This window comes from Antechinus flavipes, chromosome 3, assembly GCF_016432865.1.
Source record: "Antechinus flavipes isolate AdamAnt ecotype Samford, QLD, Australia chromosome 3, AdamAnt_v2, whole genome shotgun sequence".
NCBI lineage: Eukaryota > Metazoa > Chordata > Mammalia > Dasyuromorphia > Dasyuridae > Antechinus > Antechinus flavipes.
In genome coordinates, this window is record NC_067400.1 from 533,588,186 (window position 1) to 533,608,214 (window position 20,029).

The window sequence follows — 20,029 nt, forward strand, 5'->3', positions numbered from 1 at the left end:
CAGACTGCAAAGTCAAACTATTTTCACAATAATATTAAGATGTTTTAATTTCTCATTTACATATATCATATATAACATATATTACATTCTATACAACATATAGACTAGAAGCAGTACATCCAAACTCAAGAATAGCCATTATCAGTAAATATAAATAAGTATACCTCACATAAGCTCTTTGGAGGATCTCAATATTTTTTTTTTGAGAGGCAATTGGGGTTAGGGAGTCACAAAGCTAGGAAGCGTTAAGTGTCTGAGACTGGATTTGAACTTCAGGGCTGGTGCCCTAGTCACTGTGCTATCTAGCTGTGCCTCTCAATAATTTTTAAGTATGTGAAGAGATCCCATATTCAAGTAGAAATGTTGAAATGTATAGCATAATAATTATAAATTATCTTTTTTGTATATTCAATTTTTTCAGTGTTATTGCTTCCACTAATACACTTTGTTTAAAATTCATTTTATTAGTCCCATATCACACCTATCTGAGCTTAGTAGATAGTATGCACTGTATATTTTTGCTTCTTATAGGAAAAAAAAAAGTTGGGGAGGGACTAGGAAGGGAATATACAGACCATCATTTTTACATGTATATGGTTCCCTATATACCTATTGATTAGGTTATAAAGTTCCTCAAGATACACACATTTGTATCTTCCTGGGAAAAGCACAAGAATGCAGACTTAAACTGTCAATAATAATAATAATAATATAGATGTTTAGTTATCCACATAACAATATAATATGAAAAACTCTGAATGTCTGTTGTCACTCTCTTAGATTGATGAATGATGCTGCTCTCCACTTTACCCTAAGATGACTTCTAAAAACTAGTCAGCACAGCTCCAATAATTCCAAGCTGGAAATAAGGATTACTTACATAACTGCTTTTTGCAGATTAGTGTGGCTTTTCATTTTATTAGAGAAGTCCAAACTAGAGTAGTCCAGAGATTCAATGCACTCAGATGAGAAATAGGGCCCTTTGGCATTAGTGCCCCATTGCTGCATGCTGTTATAGTATGGATATTACTAAAAAAAAAAAAAAAAATAGGAGGATTATCCAAAAGGCCCAAAAATACTCTTCCTAAAGCAAATCATTTATGGAATCTTTGGTTCCCTAAGATCTTAGAGGACTTATCCAGTCTCAGCTAAGTAAGCTACATACTTTTAGGAAATGCATTGAAGTCAAAAATCTTTATTAATTGTACAACCACCAGGTCATGCACAGGATTCTGTATCAGAATTTGAATGATCTCATTCTAAAGTTAAGGAATTTATGATTTAATTTTTTTCCAAATTGTCATTCATTAGAAGCTGGATTTGTTTAAATTTGTAAACACTCCAAAGAGATTAGTTTGTACATAATACTGGTTAAGGTGATTATGATTATTTGTGGCCCATTAATTCCTATAAGCAAGAAAACAACATTTTATGAAAATGTAACCACATGCATGGGGTCAGCTAGTTGGTGTAGTGGATAGAGCACCAGCCCTAAAGTCAGGAGAACCTGAGCTCAAATCTGACTTCAGACACTTAACACTTTCTAGGTCTGGGCAAGTCACTTAATCCCAATTGCCTCAGCAAGAAAAAAGAGAGAGAGAGAGAGAGAGAGAGAGAGAGAGAGAGAGAGAGAGAGAGAGAGAGAGAGAGAGAGAGAGAGAGAGAGAGAGAGAGAGAGAGAGAGAGAGAGAGAGAGAGAGAGAGAGAGATTGTGTTTAGTTTAACTCAGTAGAACAGGTTTCTGAATTTCAAAATCTTGCATATTTTCATGATTTCTAACTTCTTCACAATATCATCATCTATAACCCTGAACAGGAAGTGTGCCCCAAATCTTTGTCTTGGGCGCTTTTCCTTTCTCTATATTTTCAATGATCAGGTCTCATGGATTCAATTCTCACTTCAGTGGATAGGACTTCTAGATCATCCAACCATATCTCCTATTGCCTACAAGACATCTCTCCCTGATTATCCCATGAACATCTCAGATTCAGTGGGTTTTTAAAAAATCATTGTCTTTCCTCTAAAAACCACTCATGTACTTTCTAACTTCCAATTTCTATTGAAAGCACCACCATCTTTCCAGTTATTCTGGTCTAAACCTTTGCAGTCATCCTCATTTATTCCCTTTATATCCAATGACATACCAAATCTTGACAATTCTAATTCCACAACATCGCATGCACTCTTCCCCTTCTCTCTACTCATAATATGACTATTCTAGACTACTGCCATTACCTCCTAAATGTATATCTCTCATCTTTCCTCTCTTTGATCTGTAGCCACACAAATGCTAATAATATTATGAGAGTACAGGTCTGACAATATCATTTCTTTCCTGAAGAACTTCAATAAACTCTTAAGATCAAATACAGACTCCTCTGTTTTGCATTTAAAGTGCTTAATAACTGACTCCAGATTCGCTTCCCCATTTTCTACCAAATCATCCTTTCCCATCATCACGCATGTTCAGAAGGAGAGCTTCCTGTAAGCTTTCATGTATTTGAGTCTACAGTTAAGTATAGGTCTGACCAAATCACTCACATACTCTATAACCTCCATGAGCTCCCTTCACCACCAGAATCAATCAATGAATTGATTCTGAATCAATTAATTACTATGTTCCATTACTGTGCTAAGTGCTTGAATACACAAAAGGCAGTCCCTTTCCTCAAGGAGCTCACAATCTAATGAGGGACACAGCAGGCAAACTAATACATACAAATAGGCTATAAACGGGATAAATAGGAAATAATTAACAGAAGGAAGACACTATAATCAAATAAAAAATGTTCTATTTGAAATTCAAAGCCCTACATATCCTGCTCCCTCTCAACCTTAATAGTCTTCTTATGCCTCATACTCCCTCCCACCTACCTCCCCACACAAATATGATTTTTGATCCAGTGATAATGACCTCCTTGTCATTCCTCCCACAAGACACTCCATCTCGGGACTCCCACCATCTTTAAATGGCTACACCCTAAGCCTTGACTGTACCTCCTCTTTTGTGTTTCAATGTCTTCTCAATTTGACTGTGAGCTTATTGAGGATTAGAACTATCTTTTACTTTTCTCTACATCCCCAGTGATTAAAACAGTGTTTGGCACATAGTAGGTGTTTAATAAATAAATAACAAACAATGGTAACTATTGATTAAGTGACTAACATAAAAACTTGGTACTTTGATGGAGGCAGTCAGAGGCAAAAGAACTACCTTACTCTTCAGCTAAACTCACCTGCTTACTGTTATTTCCTTTCTGGATTCTTCTCAGCTGACTTCTTCAAGAGAGTTTTCTGGATTCTTCCAAGTTCTAGTTCTTCCCCCATTCCCAAATTACTCAGTATCTAATTTTTATATAGTGAATATTTAGCTACATATGTGTTGTTTTCCACTTAAAATATAAGGCCTTGAAAGAAAAGGGCACCCATAATTCATGATTTTCTAAATCAATTTATACCACTTTTATTATAATTTAGACCAAATTTTTGTTAATTTATTTATCCTTTTACCTCTTACTGAAAAATGGTAATTTTTTTTTAATCTTTTCACTGCCTCAATCGTTTGTTTTAGTTGCCTTTTTCTGGAGTCTTTGTGACTGCAGTATGTAGTAAAGGACCTAACACTAAGCAGTGTATTTTTAAGCTTATTTAATTGAATTGAATGTGCCCCCAAATCTCCAAAGTGCATGTTGCCTTTGTCATATGTATTTTCTTCCTAGCTCTTTATGAAACCAAAGTAAGAAACAAAATGCATTCATGTAAGTAAAAACTGTTCAGGCTAGATTTATAGACAAGAAAATCGAAAACTTTAAGCATTAAGTTCAACAATATCTAAATTATAAACTTTCCCAAAAAAAGCAAGAAAAGTAAAAAACAAGCAGTAATAATAATAAATAAATAAATAGCATTTATAAAGTGCTTTAAAAGTTGCCAAGCATTGTATCTATTATCTTATTTGATATTCACAACAACCCTATGAGGTAGATAATATTGTTGTCCCCATTTTAGAGATGAATAAACTGAGGATAAAAGAGGGTAAGTCACACAACTGGTAAGGGTCTGAGCAGATATATTTTAGGTCTTCTTGATTCCAAGTCTAATGTCTTAACCATTGTGAAACTAGTCCTGGGATTAGTAAAGAACAGTTTGCATAGTTCTGGGATAGAGCCTAAAAAAAAAAGAAAGAAAGAAAAGAAAGGGGCCCAGCACAAGTCTAATTTTTGCTAGTTATGCTTTCTTTGCTCTGGCATTTTCTATTTTGGTCCTTGTGCTAAAATCTCCACTATGAACAGTTATTCATCTTTATGTTTTTCTCTTAAGCTTGGTTAGCATCTGAAAATATGATTTTTAATGCTATACTATTTCTTATTTGGGGGATTGAAACTATCAGTCAAAGTTATTCATGCCTAATAGTTACAGACAGACTTAGATTGCAAGTAAGAAGCTATATGTTCCGGTAATTACATCCTTAGCATTCTGCCTTCTCAATAATATTCTCTTGAAACTTCTACCACATCATCAACTTACAGACCACTTTTCACAATATATTGTGTTCATCATACTAGAGTCAAAACTGCTCTCCATCAAAGAAACTATATCTATTCCCAAAAGAAGAATGCCTATATTCCTCCTTTTATGAAATGTTGTCCTTGAAGATATATTTTCTCAATCAAACCAGATAAACTCAGAGTGTGCTGCTGAGCCCTGGCAGGCACTATACATTTGAGTGTAAAGCTATGAGAAAAATTAAACCTAAACATAATTCAATTCCAAAGTATTTGAAATTACAAATAACCCTCTGAGGCTGCACACTGCTCTATTCTGAATCACCATCTGTTAAAGAAACAGAAGAGGTTACATTTATTTTTTTCTGTTGCTCTTTTGGAATGAGGATTTAAAGAAGAGCAAAATGGTTACTACAAAATACATACTGGCTTCATGTTGGATTGGGTCTCCTTCCGCCAGTACACTTGGTCCCAAGAACATTAAGACAAATTAAATACTGAGTTTTTTTAACCAAGTAGTTCTAGTAAACCATTTATTTAGCATTTCTATTTGTCAATAATCTTTCCTCCTTTTTATCTTTCATAATAGTAATTTTAGGCTATTTAACCTAAATAAACATATATAGGAATGCACAAATATATATGATTATATATCATAAATATATCTAATATAAAATGATGAGTAACTACATAATTTTCCAACAGAAACACTGTAAATGTAGTTATATTATCTCATGTGCTTCATCATACATTTTAAATCTAAAAAAAAATTCTGTTTTCATATTTGTGATCAAGCCACTTCAATAGTTACCAAATACTAAAGTCCTCCCCTTGTCCCTTATTTTGCTGTGGAAATAACTCCTTCTTCTCAAAGATTATGCAAGCAGGGAACAAACTCTGGTAGGTCATAACAAACTGGATTGGCTTCAAATGAATCGTGCCTATCATTTAAGAACAAATCTTGAAAGCCCAAAGACTCATCTCCAGGTGGCTGACTACCAGGTGATGAAAGTTTTGGCCACAACAACTAATAAAGACACTTACAGCACCTGTTTGTGATCACTATTAATTAAAGAAGGGGAATCTCAAAGGTATGAACTCCCAGATTTGACTTGATTCAATATTTAATTCCAATTCTGATCATGAAAGTAGCCCAAGTTTCTTTGATAATACATACCCAATAAAGCCTGAAATAAGGAGCTCTTAAAGATGCTCATCACTTTTTTGACAGCTTTCTTCAGTGGCTGCTCTTCCGGTTTCCTTAATTTTCTGCAATATTCTTCCAACAGTCTTAAAGCTCGATCGGTATCTGGAAAGACATGGTTTTTAAAGCTTATCTTGTGGTCTCAGAAAAATATGAAACTATTGTTCAACAATGCCACAGTTGTATTTATAACTTCATAACACAAAAGACTCTCATGAGGTAATCGGTTACATTTTTCTGTTATATATGTCATTGCATTCAGCTTCCTAATTATCAAGTACTTTTTTTTTTCCCTTTTTGTACCAGGGCACTCCAAAAAAGAACATGTTGTTCTTTTAAAATTTGAAATAAAAAAGTTTATTTTTTTAAAAAATCTATGAAATCTGATTTTAAAAAGACTTACAAACAAGTATTTCCCATTGTAGCTATGATTCACCTGTTTCACAGAAGTAGAACATTACTTTAAAATTCCACTCTTTCCTCAAAGCAATCTCCTTGCTAAGTACCGAGGCAACTATTTTAATAAAATCAGATCTTATTCTTCTTCTGGCAGAACTGAGTTAGATTGTATTCCCAAATATTTCACAACTTCACAAGGGTTTCTAATTACCTTGAAACATTCAAATGCTGTAAAAAAAAAAAAAAAAAAAAAAAAAAAACCTTTAAATCTCTCTTTTTTATTCTAAATACTAAACACTAAATAAAATGAGTCTTTTAATATACAAAGTAGAAATAAAAAAGGTGTATAAAATTAAAACACTGCAGTTTTTTCAAAGCTCTTCTTGTCAATATTTCCTTCTGGGTCTCTGTATTTTTCTATATATTTTGTGGGGAGGAAGGGGGGATAGGAATTGAGTCTCCCTCTTGTGCAACTTGGAATGGAAGCAGTTACTAATGAACTCAACCCAACTGCTAATCTACCTGGAAGCTTTGATACACTCCATTTCGAACCTGGACCAGTTTACCCCTCCTTTTACCAGTTTGGAAGCCCTTAAGGGGTCACAGTTAACTAGTTTGGACACCTAAATCACCCTTAATTATTGTTATTACTACTGTGCCTTAGAACTTCTAAAGCAACCCATTAACTTCAGAGCAGTACAGGTAACAGACATTCATCACTCTGCCTGTCCTATTAGAGGCATTTAAAAATATATACATCAATGACTCTATTTACTTTATCTTTTTCTTGGCCAGTCTATCACTTGTTCCCTCGTCCTATTAGTTCTGTTATCATAACTATGTATATGATTCCCAGATCTATATATCAGCTCTAGTCTCTCTCTTGAGCTACAGTCTCCACATTTCTGACTGCCCTTTGGCAATCTCAACCTGGATGTTCCATAATCATCTTAAATTCAACATACTCCAGATAAAATTCATTATTGTTTCCCCGAAACCATTCCTTCTTCAGAACTTTCCTATTATGCCCAAGGACACTACCACCAGTCACTCAAGCTCCCAGTCCTGATAGTATCTTTGATTCCTGACTCTCACTCACTCCCCATACACAATTTGTCAGATCTTGTCATCTCTCTTCCTGCCTTCATATGTCTGTGTTCCCCACTCCTACTACCAACACCCTAGTTCAGATCCTTATAGTCTCACTCCTGGACTACTGCAAAAACTCTCTCGTGGGTGGATCTCCCTTGAAGGCTTCCCCCACTCCTGTCCATATTCCACTCAGCTATCAAAGTTATCTCCCTAAAGTGCAAATATGATCATGTCAACCTCCCAACCTATGCCATTCAATAAACTCCAATAGCTCCCTATTATTTCCAAGATCAAATATAAAATTCTCTGGAAGCAATTTGGAACTATACCCAAAGGGATTATAAAACTATTTTGAACCAGCAGTATCTCTCCCTAGTGAAAAAAGGGAAAAGGACCCACATATGCAAAAACCTACATGAAGCAGCTCTTTTTGTGGTGGCAAGAAATTGGAAATTAAGTGGATTTCCATCAACTGGGGAATGATGAATAAGTTATGGTATATGAAAGTAATAATGGAATATTAATGATCTTTAAGAAATGATGAGCAGGCTGATTTCAGAAAAGTCTGGAAAGATTAACATGAACTGATGCTAAATGAATTGAATAGAATGAGGAGAACATTGTACACAGTAATAGCAAGATTATGTGATGATCAACAGTGATAGACTTAGATCTTCTTAGTCATATAGTCATTCAAAGCAATTACAATAAATTTGGGATAGAAAACACTATCTGCAGCTAGAGAATGAGAACTATGGATATTGAATGAGGATCAAAGCATACTATTTTCACCTTTTTTTGGTTTGCTTTTTCTTTCTCATGGCTTTTTCCTTTTGTTCAGATTTTTTTTCACAACATGACTAATATGGAAATATATTTAAAATGGTTGTACATATATAACATATATCAGATTGCTTGCTGTCTTAGAGAAGTTGGAGGGAAGGATAAAATAAATAGAACTCAAAAGTGTTACAAAAATGAATGTTGAAAAACCAATCCAGACAAGATTAAAAGGAAAGCAGAAAATTGGGGGGAAATTTTTAGATCCAAGGATTAGCTGATAAAGGCTTAATTTCTAAAATATATAAGAGTCTAGAGAGAATTAATTCAAATTTATAAGAATTCAAGCCATCCTCCAATTGATAAATGGTCAAAGGATATGAAGAGAAAATTTTCAGATGAAGAAATTAAAACCATTTCTAGTTATATGAAAAAAATGCTCTAAATCACTATTGACCAGAGAAAAGAAAATTAAGACAACTCAGGTACCATTACACACCTTTCAGATTAGCTAAGATAACAGGAAAAGATAAGGATGAATGTTGGAGGGGATATGATAAAACTGGGACCCTAATACATTGTTAGTGGAGTTGTGGAGTTGTAAATTGATCTAAGCATTTTGGAAAACAATATGAAACTATGCCCAAAGTGCTATCAAACTGTGCAGGCTATCTACTGGGCCTGTATCCCAAAGAGATCATTAAAAGTTAAAAGGACCCGCACATGCAAAAATGTTTGTGGCACCCCTTTCAATAATGGCAAGGCACTGGTAACCAAATGGATGTCCATCAGTTGGAGAATGACTAAAAAAGTTATGGTATATGAATGCTATAGAATATTATTGTTCTATAAGAAATAATGAGCAGGATGATTTCAGAGAGGCCTGGAGAGACTTACATGAACTGATGCTGAGTAAAGTGAGTAGAACTAAGAGAATATTGTGCACAGCAACAAGAAGATTATATGATGATCAATTTTGATAGACATGCTTTTTTTCAACAGCGAGGTGATTCAGGCCAGTTCCAATGGTCTTGTGATAGAGAGAGCCATTTGAACCCAGAGAGAGGACTGTGGGGACTGAGTATGGATCACAATATAGTATTTTGTTCTTTTTTGTTGTTTTTTGCTTGCATTTTGTTTTCTTTATCATTTTTTTTCCTTCAGAGTTTGTGGAAATATGTATAGAGGAACTGTACAATATATATATTATTATTATATGTATATATATACATATATATTATAATATATATTGGGTTATTTGCCATGTAGGAGAGAGGATGGGGGGAAAGAAGGGAGGAAAAAAATTGGAACACAATGTTTTGCAAAAGTGAATGTTGAAAACTATCTTTTCATGTAATTGAAAAAATGAAATGCTATGAAATGTTTTTAAAAGATTCATTTCAATGATAAGTTTCAGCTAAAATGATAGAAGGGTAAAGTGACAAATGTTGGAGAGAATATGGAAAGATTGGGACACTAATTCATTGTTAGAGGAATTGTAAAATGACCCAACCATTTTGGAGTATACTTGCAATTATTCCTAAAGAGAAATTAAACCCCCTGTATCCTTTGACCCAGCAAAACCACTACTTGGTCTATTTCCAAAGATGATTAGGGGAAAGGGAAAAGGACCTATATATTCTAAAATGTTTATAGCAGTTCCCTTTATGGTAGCAAAAAACTAGAAATTACAGAAATGTCCATCAATAATGGAATGGCTGAATAAGCTGAATAATCAAACAGGAAATGGTATATGATTATGATGGAATACAAATGTGCCATATGAAATAATGAGTTCAATAATTTTAGAAAAATGCAGACCTACATGAAAAAATGAAGAATAAAATGAGCACAGCCAAGAGAACATTGGAAACAGTAATAGCAATATTGTTTTAAGAACGACTTTTAAGTAAATAAGCTAGTTTACCTATTATAAATATTCTAATTACAAATGACATATGAAGAAAGATATGGAATCCAGAGAAAGAATTGATAAATAGAAGCATAGAATAATTTTACAAAAATGTATGTATGTGTGTCTAATGGTAGTTATCTCTAAAGCAGGTGGGGAGGATGCAGGAGAAGAGAAGAAAAAAAGAAAACAATTTATATGATAATTTTGTTATGTATTTGAAATCAGTAGCAAGTTGTACACAGAAGATTTGTACTTCCATGTACAATCTTTTTTTATTGTATTATTGTATTTTTATTGTACTATATTTTATTGTATATTATGAAAATGATTGTTTTATTTTATAAATTAAAAATAAAATTAAAGGTTCAACTCAAACCCCACCCTTTATATGCCCTTCCTGGTCTCTCTAATTGTTGGTGTCTTCCCCTGTGATATATATGTATATACTTTATATGTACCTAATTATTTTCATGTGGAATACAAGCTTCTTGAGGGCAGGACCTGTTGATTTTTTTTTTTTGGCCTTTCCTTGTATTCTTAAAACTTAGCACAATGCCTGCCACAAAACTGAAAACTTAATAAATGTTTGCATCTGGCTGAAAACAAGGTGAAACAGTCATGTGGCAAAAATGAGAGATAACTAATGGGCTGCCAGAAAGGACAAAAGAAATGCTCTTCGTGATGGCATATATCTTCTGAGAACTTAAAGGAAAAATGGCCAAAAACTTCTTAGGATAAAAAGTCATAAAGGGGTACATCAGAGGGAGGGATGGAAAAAGGAAAAAGAAAGAATGAAGGAAGAAACAAAGGAATGAAAATAGAAAAAATATATCTTTATAATATATCCCTAATGACATTATTTATGGTAAGAATAAAACAACTATGAAATAAATTAGTTCATTATTAGGGGAATGGCTGAAGAAATTAGGGGTTTATAAATATAATGGAATATTATTCCATGGCAAGAAATATGCAGTATGAAAAATCCAAAAGACTAATGGAAGATATTTGAAGTGGAGAAAGCAGAACCAAAGGAGGCAATCAGAGCAATGAAAAGAACAAGACACTTGGGAGTCAAGAAGACCTGAATGGATTCAAATACCACCTCAAACATATATTAGCTGTGTGACCTTGAGCAGATCACTTTAACTTAAATGAGGGATTTGAACTCTGAAGTCCCTTCTAATTCTAAATCTATAGTCCCATGAGTTTCTCAATGGAGTTAATGTTAGATATATAAAACAGCCAAAGGGTATTACAAAAATAAGGTTGCAAATGTTTATGCTAACATTTAAACACAATTTGTGTTGGGATAAATAATCTTTAACAAGAATTCACTGCTTGGTTAAAAATTGTGGGAAAAACTGAAAACAAGTCTAGCAGAAATTAAAGACTAATATCTCCTACCATTTACCAAGTTAAGATTAAGGGATACATGACCCAGACATAAAGGGATATATTGCAAGTAAATTAATAGAATATAGAATATATTCCCTATAAAATTTATGGATAGGAGAAGAATTTATGAATAAACAAGAAGGAGAGAGTATTACAAATTATAAAATGGATAATTTTGATTATATTAAATTTAAATGATCTTATACAAATAAAACCAGTGTAGCCAAGATTAAAAGGAAAACAGAAAATTGAGGGAAAAGTTTATATATTTTTAATAATTTTTATATTTTTTATAAATTTATAATTTTTATAATTTGATACTATATTATAATTATATTGATCAATATAATTGATATTATAATTTTATAAAAGCCTCCTTTTCAGATATATAGCAAACTTTGTCAAATTTACAAAAATATGAGTAATTCCTAAATTGAAATATAGTCAAAAGATATGAACAGGCAGTTGTTGGAGGAAAAGATCAAAACTATCTATAGTCATATGAAAAATAACTCTCTAAATCATTGTTGCTTAAAGAAAGGAAAATTAAAATGACTTTGAGATACCATCTTACATATGTCAGATTGGCTAAAATGATAGAAGGGGCAAAATGACAAATGTTGGAGAGGATGTAGAAAAATTGGGATTGATGTACTGTTGGTGGAACAGTGAACTCATCCAACCATTTTGGAAAGCAATCAGGAAATGTAACCAAAAGGACAAAAAACAGGGTATACCTTTTGATCCAGCAATACCACAATTGGGTAGTTTTCTAATGTGATTAGAGAAAAAGAAAAAGAACTTATATGCTCTAAAATATTTGTAGTGGTTCTATTTATGGTGACAAAAAAGTGGAAATTGAGAAAATGTCCATCAATTGGGGAATGGCTGAATAAGTTGTGGTATATGATTATGATGGAATACTATTGTACTATAAGATATGATGAGCAAGTGATTTTAGGGGAAATGGTAAAACTTGCATAAAATAATGAAAAATGAAATGAGTAGAATAAGAAATATTGTATACAATAAAAGCAATATTGTTCAAGAGTAGTTGTGAATGACTAAGCCATTCTAAGTAATATGAATAATTAAATCAACAGCAAAAGACTTATGAAGGAAGATGTTATCCACCTCCAGAGAATACACTGGTATATGGAATATGGAATAACATTGTATAGTTTCACATATATATCTGAATCAAATGTTGATCTTCTCTAGATCAGAGTTAGGAGAAAGGGAGAGAAAGCACTTGAAATTCAAACGTAACTAAAAAACATTTTTAAAAGAAAAAGAAAAGAAAAAGGGACAACATTGTCCCCTAAGCATCTATCATCCCCCTTCTCACTTACCTTGAGTTTCAGTTTATAGGATTTCAGTTTCAAGCCTTAACAGGCCTTTCAGGGTGGAGTAATAGGCAATACACTGAGTTTGAAATCAAATGAATTGGGCTTGAATCTTATCTCAAATATTTGCTGTATGGTGGGCAGAACATCAATAAACAGTAAGACATAGACTTCTCCAAAAGAATGCAAGTTTCCTAAGTATATACTATTTCATTTTCATTTCTTTTTGTATCCCCAGCACTTACTTAGCTTATTTTGGGGTACATATTATTATGCTGTTTCAGTTGTGCCAATTCTTCCTGACCCCATTTTGGGGTTTTCTTGGCAAAGATACTAGAGTGGCTTGCCATTTCTATTTCCAGCTTCATTTTACAGATAAGGAAGCAAGTTAAGTGACTTGCCCAGGACCACATAGTCAATGTCTGAGACTGTATTTGAATTCATGAAAATGAGTCTTCTTATTCTAAGCTCAGTGTTCTATCTATCCCATATTTAGCTGCCACCTTTAATCATATAGTTGGTATTTAATGAATGTTTGTTGACTTGAGTTGAATTTGTAAAATGTTACTAATATATTCACTACCTGTATCATATACATTTGAGGAAAGTGCTTCCTAATATGGAATGGCTACTAATTCTCTCTGTAATCATCACTATACCAGTTACTCCTTAAAAGTTACTTTGTCCTTGTCACTTATTCCACTTTCTGAAAAGTAAAATTTACAGCCAAACAAGTAAAATGTTTATTAGCTACTCTGCTTTTAGCAGAAAAGGATGTCCAGTAAATATCTAGGGAGTTCCATCTTCTAAAACCAACAAAAGGTCATTAACAATGCGCTGACCAAATTAAAAAGCAAGTCTCATTCTTCTGACATCGAGCAAGATCAAGTAAACCAAGCAAAACGTATATATATTTTCTAGATGCTTGTTTTCTTTTGAAGCCCCACGAGGTCTTCTACTCAATTTAAGGGAGGAAGAAGCACTTAACTGGTTCTGATCAAAAAAGTTTAGGAGATTGAGATTTTAACCTGTAAGTAGCCTTAGCCCTCATTTAATATAACCTTCTCCTTTGAAACTGAGGTCCAAAGAGAATAGTGATTTGTACAAAGTCACAGAAAGGACAAAGCAATGTCAAAAGCAGTGTAACTGGTATAGAAGAAAAAATCCTTCTGTTCAAAGCTGGGGGACATAGAGTCCTAGCCCAGCAATTAACATAAGACTTCACTGCCCTAGATTTCTGTTTTCTTAGACTGCCCTCAAGAAGTTTACAATCTAGTTGGAAAGACCAGACACAAACCCATTAACAGTTTAACAGTCTAAAAGTTAAGTAACAATATAAAACCACAATAGAAAGAATATTAATATTTAATTAACAGAGAACAGACAGTAAGTTCAAAGTAAGACGTTCCAGGCTATGGTAGTTTCTGAAGAGAAAAGGAACAATTGAGCACACTAAAGAACAGTGCAGGATTACTGAAAGTTATTGGGAATCTCCAAAGGAAATCATTCAATAGCATATCAGGAAATGTGTCCCTCTTGAACTTTTTTATATCTCTGGTTCTGTGCAACTCATTTATTCACTCAACAAGCCTTAATCATAATATCTAGCATTTATATTATCCCCATTTTATAGATGAGAAAATTGAAACAGAGATTAGGTGACTTGCACAGGCTTACACAGTTTGTAAATGTCATCTCTGAGACAGCATTTGAACTCAGGATTTTGTTGTCTACAAATCAGTGCTCTATCCACTATAAAAACTGCCTCACTTCTTTGAACTTTAGCTTCATCATCTATAAATTAAGAATATTAAATTGAATGACCTCTAAGACCCCTTCCAACACTGAATTCTATAATATTCTGATTCTATGATTAATTACTGAAAAACTAAGTCAATTTTAGCTTTAGGTTCTATGATTCCAAAGACAGATATAATATATGATAAACAATATTAAGATTAACCTTATTATTCTCTGTACATTTTGTTATAAACAATTTCTTCCTTTGAAGGAAAAATTAAAATCCAAACAAATTCATGGCTTTCAGACCAGCATCCAAAGCTGAGAGAATTCTCTCCTGATCCCAGAGCTGGCTAATCTTTTAATATGCCTTCGATAAAAATTCTCTCAACTGTGCCTTCATTCCTTCATACCTTTAACTCTTTCTTTACTAAATTTCATAATTCATCTTAATGACATCTTAAACTGAAGGATAAAAATGAACTGTCAAATTTAATTCTTCTGGAGATGTGAAAAAGCAAAAGATGCCTAGATGATGATACTCCCACGCAATTTAGAAAGCCTTGGCTAGCAGAGCAATGTGTAAAATTCAGAAAATTTTCCATGTAATTCAGGAAAATTTTATAATTATATTCAAATAAGCTGGCAAAAGTGGTCTATCCATTCCCCTCCCTGTGCACCACCCTCACCCATTTTCCTAGGTAGTCTCTTCAATTCGCCATTTAACTGTGCCAGTGGAAATCTACCTTTATGAGACTCCTGAAGCCACAATCATATTGAAACTAAATTTAGATTATTTGAAGGCAAGCATAGGAAGATAGGAGAAGGGAAGAGTTTATATAATTGAAATTTTAGTAATAAAAAATGTATCATGTGCAATAGGCAATCCAGAGGATATAATGAAATGTTACATAATTGGAATTTTATGTAATTATGCTTCAGTTAATTAAGGTTCAATTCTATTGTATTGTTAGGGAAGAGCACTGCCATAAAGTTATAAATAAATTGGGACCAGGGAAAAAAGTTATATTTGAGAACAAACAGTGCTTGAATGTCTGCAGGTCTGAAAGAGAAACCTTTGTATTCTATGTCGGAACAAAAAAAAAAAAAAGTGATACATGTAATTATTTACAATAATTTCCATGGGAAAAAAAGAAAGAATAGTCAAATGTGATATATGACTGTGTCACCAAGAAAAAGGAGATTAAAATTATGATTAAGGAAAATTATGTTTAACATGGAACAAAAGAAATCTTTTGGGGAGCAAGACATTTTAAATTATCTTTGAAGACAGGGAGACACTTAGAAATAGACCTAACCAATGTAGAATAATCCTGCTTCAGCAGGCAGATGAATTATATCAGTGTTCTCACATTAGGACCTCTGCTTTTCTATTAATAGCTCCTTACTGCTTTTTTGGTGTCAGGAGGAAAAGGAAGGATTTCTATTGTTAATCTATCAAGAAGCACAGAAACGACTGGGACTCTATTTCCTTTAAAAACTACTGAAATTGATGTCAAAGGATTGAGGCTATTTTGATCTTAATTTGTAAAACTCTGTAATTCTCTCTATATATGTAACTTCAACATGTAAAGTTGGAAGGGCCTTAATGGCTGTCCAGGCTAAGACCCCCATTTTAGAGTTGAGGTCAACTAGATACTAAGTAACAAATCCAGGATTTGAACCCAGGCTCACTGATTTCAAATCCAGTGCTCCTAAAAATTGAGGGGAAAAAAATAAAGAAAAAAAGAAAAAAATTCTTAATGCTAAAACATTTTGGTCTAGAGGTTAGATGTTACAGATTTATCCATGAAAATATTGGTTTTTTTCCTACCTTTTTTGTAAATAAGAATGATTGACATTTTATCATTAATTATATTGACATAGTAGTTTGTGCAAATAAAATGCATTTTGCTAAAAAATGTTTTAAGCATTTCTAATGCATGCCTTGATAAATAAAAAAGCAACCAGAAATAAATACAATAAAAATTTAGAAACCACTGAGCTTTGTATTAATACACATCAAAACTTAAGATGAGTCACAGATCCAATCACCTCTAGAAGTAGTAGTTCAAGCTCAGTGATTCCCATTGTTTTTTGTTCTTTGAACCCCTTTCAATAACAACAACAAAGAGTGCTGTGAACCTCTAGAATAATTTAATGTAGTACTCATGATATTCTTTAGTTATTTAGTACTTAAGGTACTATCAAAAAATTCTTAGCACAAGCTAACCACAGACAGCAGTCAAGCTGGATTTGGAGTCCAGAAAACCTCACTCAGATACTAGCTGTATGACCCTGGGCAAGTCACTTAAACCTATTTTGCTATCTGTAAAATGAGCTGGAGAAGGAAATGGCAAGGCAGTCCAATATCTTTGCCAAGAAAACCCCAAATAGGGTCACAAAGAGTCAGATATGAAAATGAGCATAATAACTTGGTCTATTGTTGTTCAATGGAAATTACTTTGACTTTGATTATCATATAGACTATTTTTTGAAGTCTGAAATCCCCTGGAGAAAATTTAGAAGTTATCACTTAAACCATCATACCAATTTAATTTATACTTACAAGAGCCACTCTGATAGAAATAATATTATTTTATTAATAATATGCCATAAGAAAGGGCAATTAGGTGACATAGAAAATAGAGTACTGGGTCTGGAATCAGCAAGACTCATCTTCATGAGTTCAAATCTGACCTTAGACACTTACTAGCTATGTGAACATGAGCATGTTACTTAACCCTGTTTGCCTTAGTTTGCTCATCTGTAAAATGATCTGGAAATGGCAATCCATTCCTTATCTTTGCCAAGAAAACCCCAAATGGGTCATGAAGACTCAGACATGATTGAAAATGACTGAGAAATGAAAAAAAGTTAACATGGCATAGAGGTTGTAAAAGGCAAATTTAGCAACTAGGAAGATCTGCATTCAAGTCCTTCTCCTTATTTATTCTAGTTCTTTGATTCTGGGCAGATCACTTGACCATTCTATGGTATGGACTTTAAGAGTGTGTTATATATGGGTCATTGATTTACAACAATGGAGGAAAATTCTACCCTAAGGAATTCTCTATACTGATGAAATAGTAGATTTGGATTGTTTGCCATTACAATTATCAGATCTCAGGAAAGTTAGATGGTCATTGGCCCAAGCTTTCATTTTGCACAAGAGTAATTGAATCCCAGAAAGGTAAAGAGTCTTGTCAAAAGTTACACATAAGTAGTAAAGCTGAAAATGACCTGATCCTCTGACCTGGACATTACTTCCCAAGACATTAACTACTTTTCAAATTATCATTATTACACATGAAAGGAGCATTTAAACAAAAATCACAAAAATCAATCAATGAGATAAAAACAACTAAACATACTTTGTCTCAAAAATAAAAGCTCGAAGTTCAAGATGATTCAAATACACGAATTTGTTACTAAGTAAGAATTTACAGCTTTATTTACTAAAAGGTGATAAAATTACCTTCTTTTTACAAATAAAATCTTCACCAGCAAATAAAATTTTACGAACAAACAAATTGTAAGCACTTCAACAAATACATGTTGATTCAGGAAGAATTTTTCCTATAGGGAATCAGAGAAAATAATGTAATTTATTTTGCCATCTCTCATCAATATACAAACTATATATTAAAAATGTTAAAATCACAATTATTTCAATTAATTGTTCAGCATAGAATATCAAATTTCAGGAAGGGCAACAATAAGCTAAAGTCAGGCTTGAGGAAGGTCACCAAGATAAGGAAGGAAATTAAACTATATAAGAGGACAAATTGAAGGAACCAAGAATGTTTAGCCTGTACAAGAAATGCAAAAGTGAAAGGTTACAAGGAAATGATCAATGGGTTCAAATATTTGATGGGTCACCATGTAGGACAAAGATTCTACATTCCATATGTCTCTTGGAGGCAGAAGTAGGACTAATAAGCACTAATTATAGGTAGACAGATTCTTGGCACAGAATAAGAACTGCCAAACAATGAGAGTTGTCCCAAAATGGAATATTCTGCCTTGAAAGGTAATGAATTCCCTCACTTTAGAGGCTATTGAGTCAGAGGTCAGATGTATTTTAAAAAGGATTTCAAATTTTAGGGATAAATTGGTTCACAAGTATCATATTTAGAGTTGAAAGAGAACTATTATTTTTAAAGTTCTTTTCATATCTGAGTTCTAAGAACATGAAGATATTGGAACACATTCCAACCTACATGGAAATGCATGTTGTTTCTAATGTCATTAGTTTATATAGTGTTTTAAAGCATAACTATAATTTCATTAAAGGAACTTCTAGTGAAAAAATTTCCTAATGTCATAAGTTATACCAAAAAAGAAAACTCAGAAAAACAAAGATTGTTTGTTTAGACTAGGAATTCCTTAGTTGGTATTCATGTATGGCTATATAAACTTCTTGGGATTTTAAAAAATATTTTAATAATTGAATGTCAACATAATTGGTTTCCTTTGTAATCATATGGATTTATTTCATTTCATTTATGCATTTAAAAACATAATTCTGAGAAAGAATCCATAGACTTCACCAAAGTGCATCAGGGCAGGAGGAGATGGGTGTTTCATGACATAAAAATAGTTAAGAGCTCTGAGATTTAGAAAGAATATAATATACATGACTAGAATGAGAGAAGAATCATACTAGTCATTTAGAGAATTATTCTATTATGTATATGGGATGCATATGTGTATGTGTGTGTTCATAAAATTTAGGTCATAAAGTTATATACATACATGTATGTAGTTGTGTATATATTACATCATTGAGAAATAGATTATATATGTGAGTATATGTACATATTATATATAAAAGAATAAAGACAGTTGTGTGCATGTACGTACACACATACAAACACACATGTCTTCTTTCATTTACTCAAACATATAATAAATACTTATGTTCTTAACTTGGGCCTAAAACTGTGGAAAATACAAGATTTAGGTAACATAATATCTCTCAGCTTTCCTGGAGGGTATGAACATATACATGACTATAAAACGCAATATTCATAAGTGAGCTAAAGAAGGACAAAAGAAAGTTATAATGAGGTCCAGGGGTGTATTAACAAAAAGTATTATCACGAAAGGCTTCATGGAGCATGTAGCATCAGAATTAAGCTCAATAAGAAGGAAATGGAATGGAATCAAATGCAATAGTAGGAATAGAATGGAACACATTCCCAGCATTTTAAAAAAGCATAAGCAAACAATGAAGCATCATGGGAAAGTAGAAAAGTTATTAGATTTGAATTCAGAATGCAATTATAAGAACTGAATTTAAATCCCAACGCTCTGGTTTATAAATTATATAACTTTTAGCCAAATACCTTAACCTCTCTGTGGAGTTCTTTTGTCTTTGAATAGTGGATAATATAGATCCCTACAGAGTGAACACTTAATATACATGTCAATTTAATTGAAACTTCAAGGTGATGGGATTGGGCTAGTTTCTTCTCGTTTGAAATCCTGTGGTCCTATGTGAAAGAGAAGTAGGAAAGTACAAGGCATGTTTGGCAGGAGAATAGTCCAGTTTGGCTGAAAAATAGAGATTAGGTTGTAAATTATAGAAGTTGGATAGATTATGAAGAGGTTTGAATGCCAATGAATGCTTCAAATGCATTCATTA

The 20,029-nt window shown here is 32.9% G+C and overlaps 1 protein-coding gene across 4 annotated transcripts in view; it reads right to left on the reverse strand.

Moving 5' to 3' along the window:
- DLG2 (discs large MAGUK scaffold protein 2) overlaps positions 1–20,029 on the reverse strand; it is a 2,591,935-nt gene that overhangs the window by 2,552,719 nt on the left and 19,187 nt on the right. For all 4 annotated transcript variants that reach the window (XM_051987236.1, XM_051987235.1, XM_051987234.1 and 1 more), the window contains exon 2: positions 5,683–5,814. In XM_051987236.1, coding sequence (XP_051843196.1) covers positions 5,683–5,814 — 132 coding nt within the window. The remainder of the gene's footprint in view (positions 1–5,682; positions 5,815–20,029) is intronic.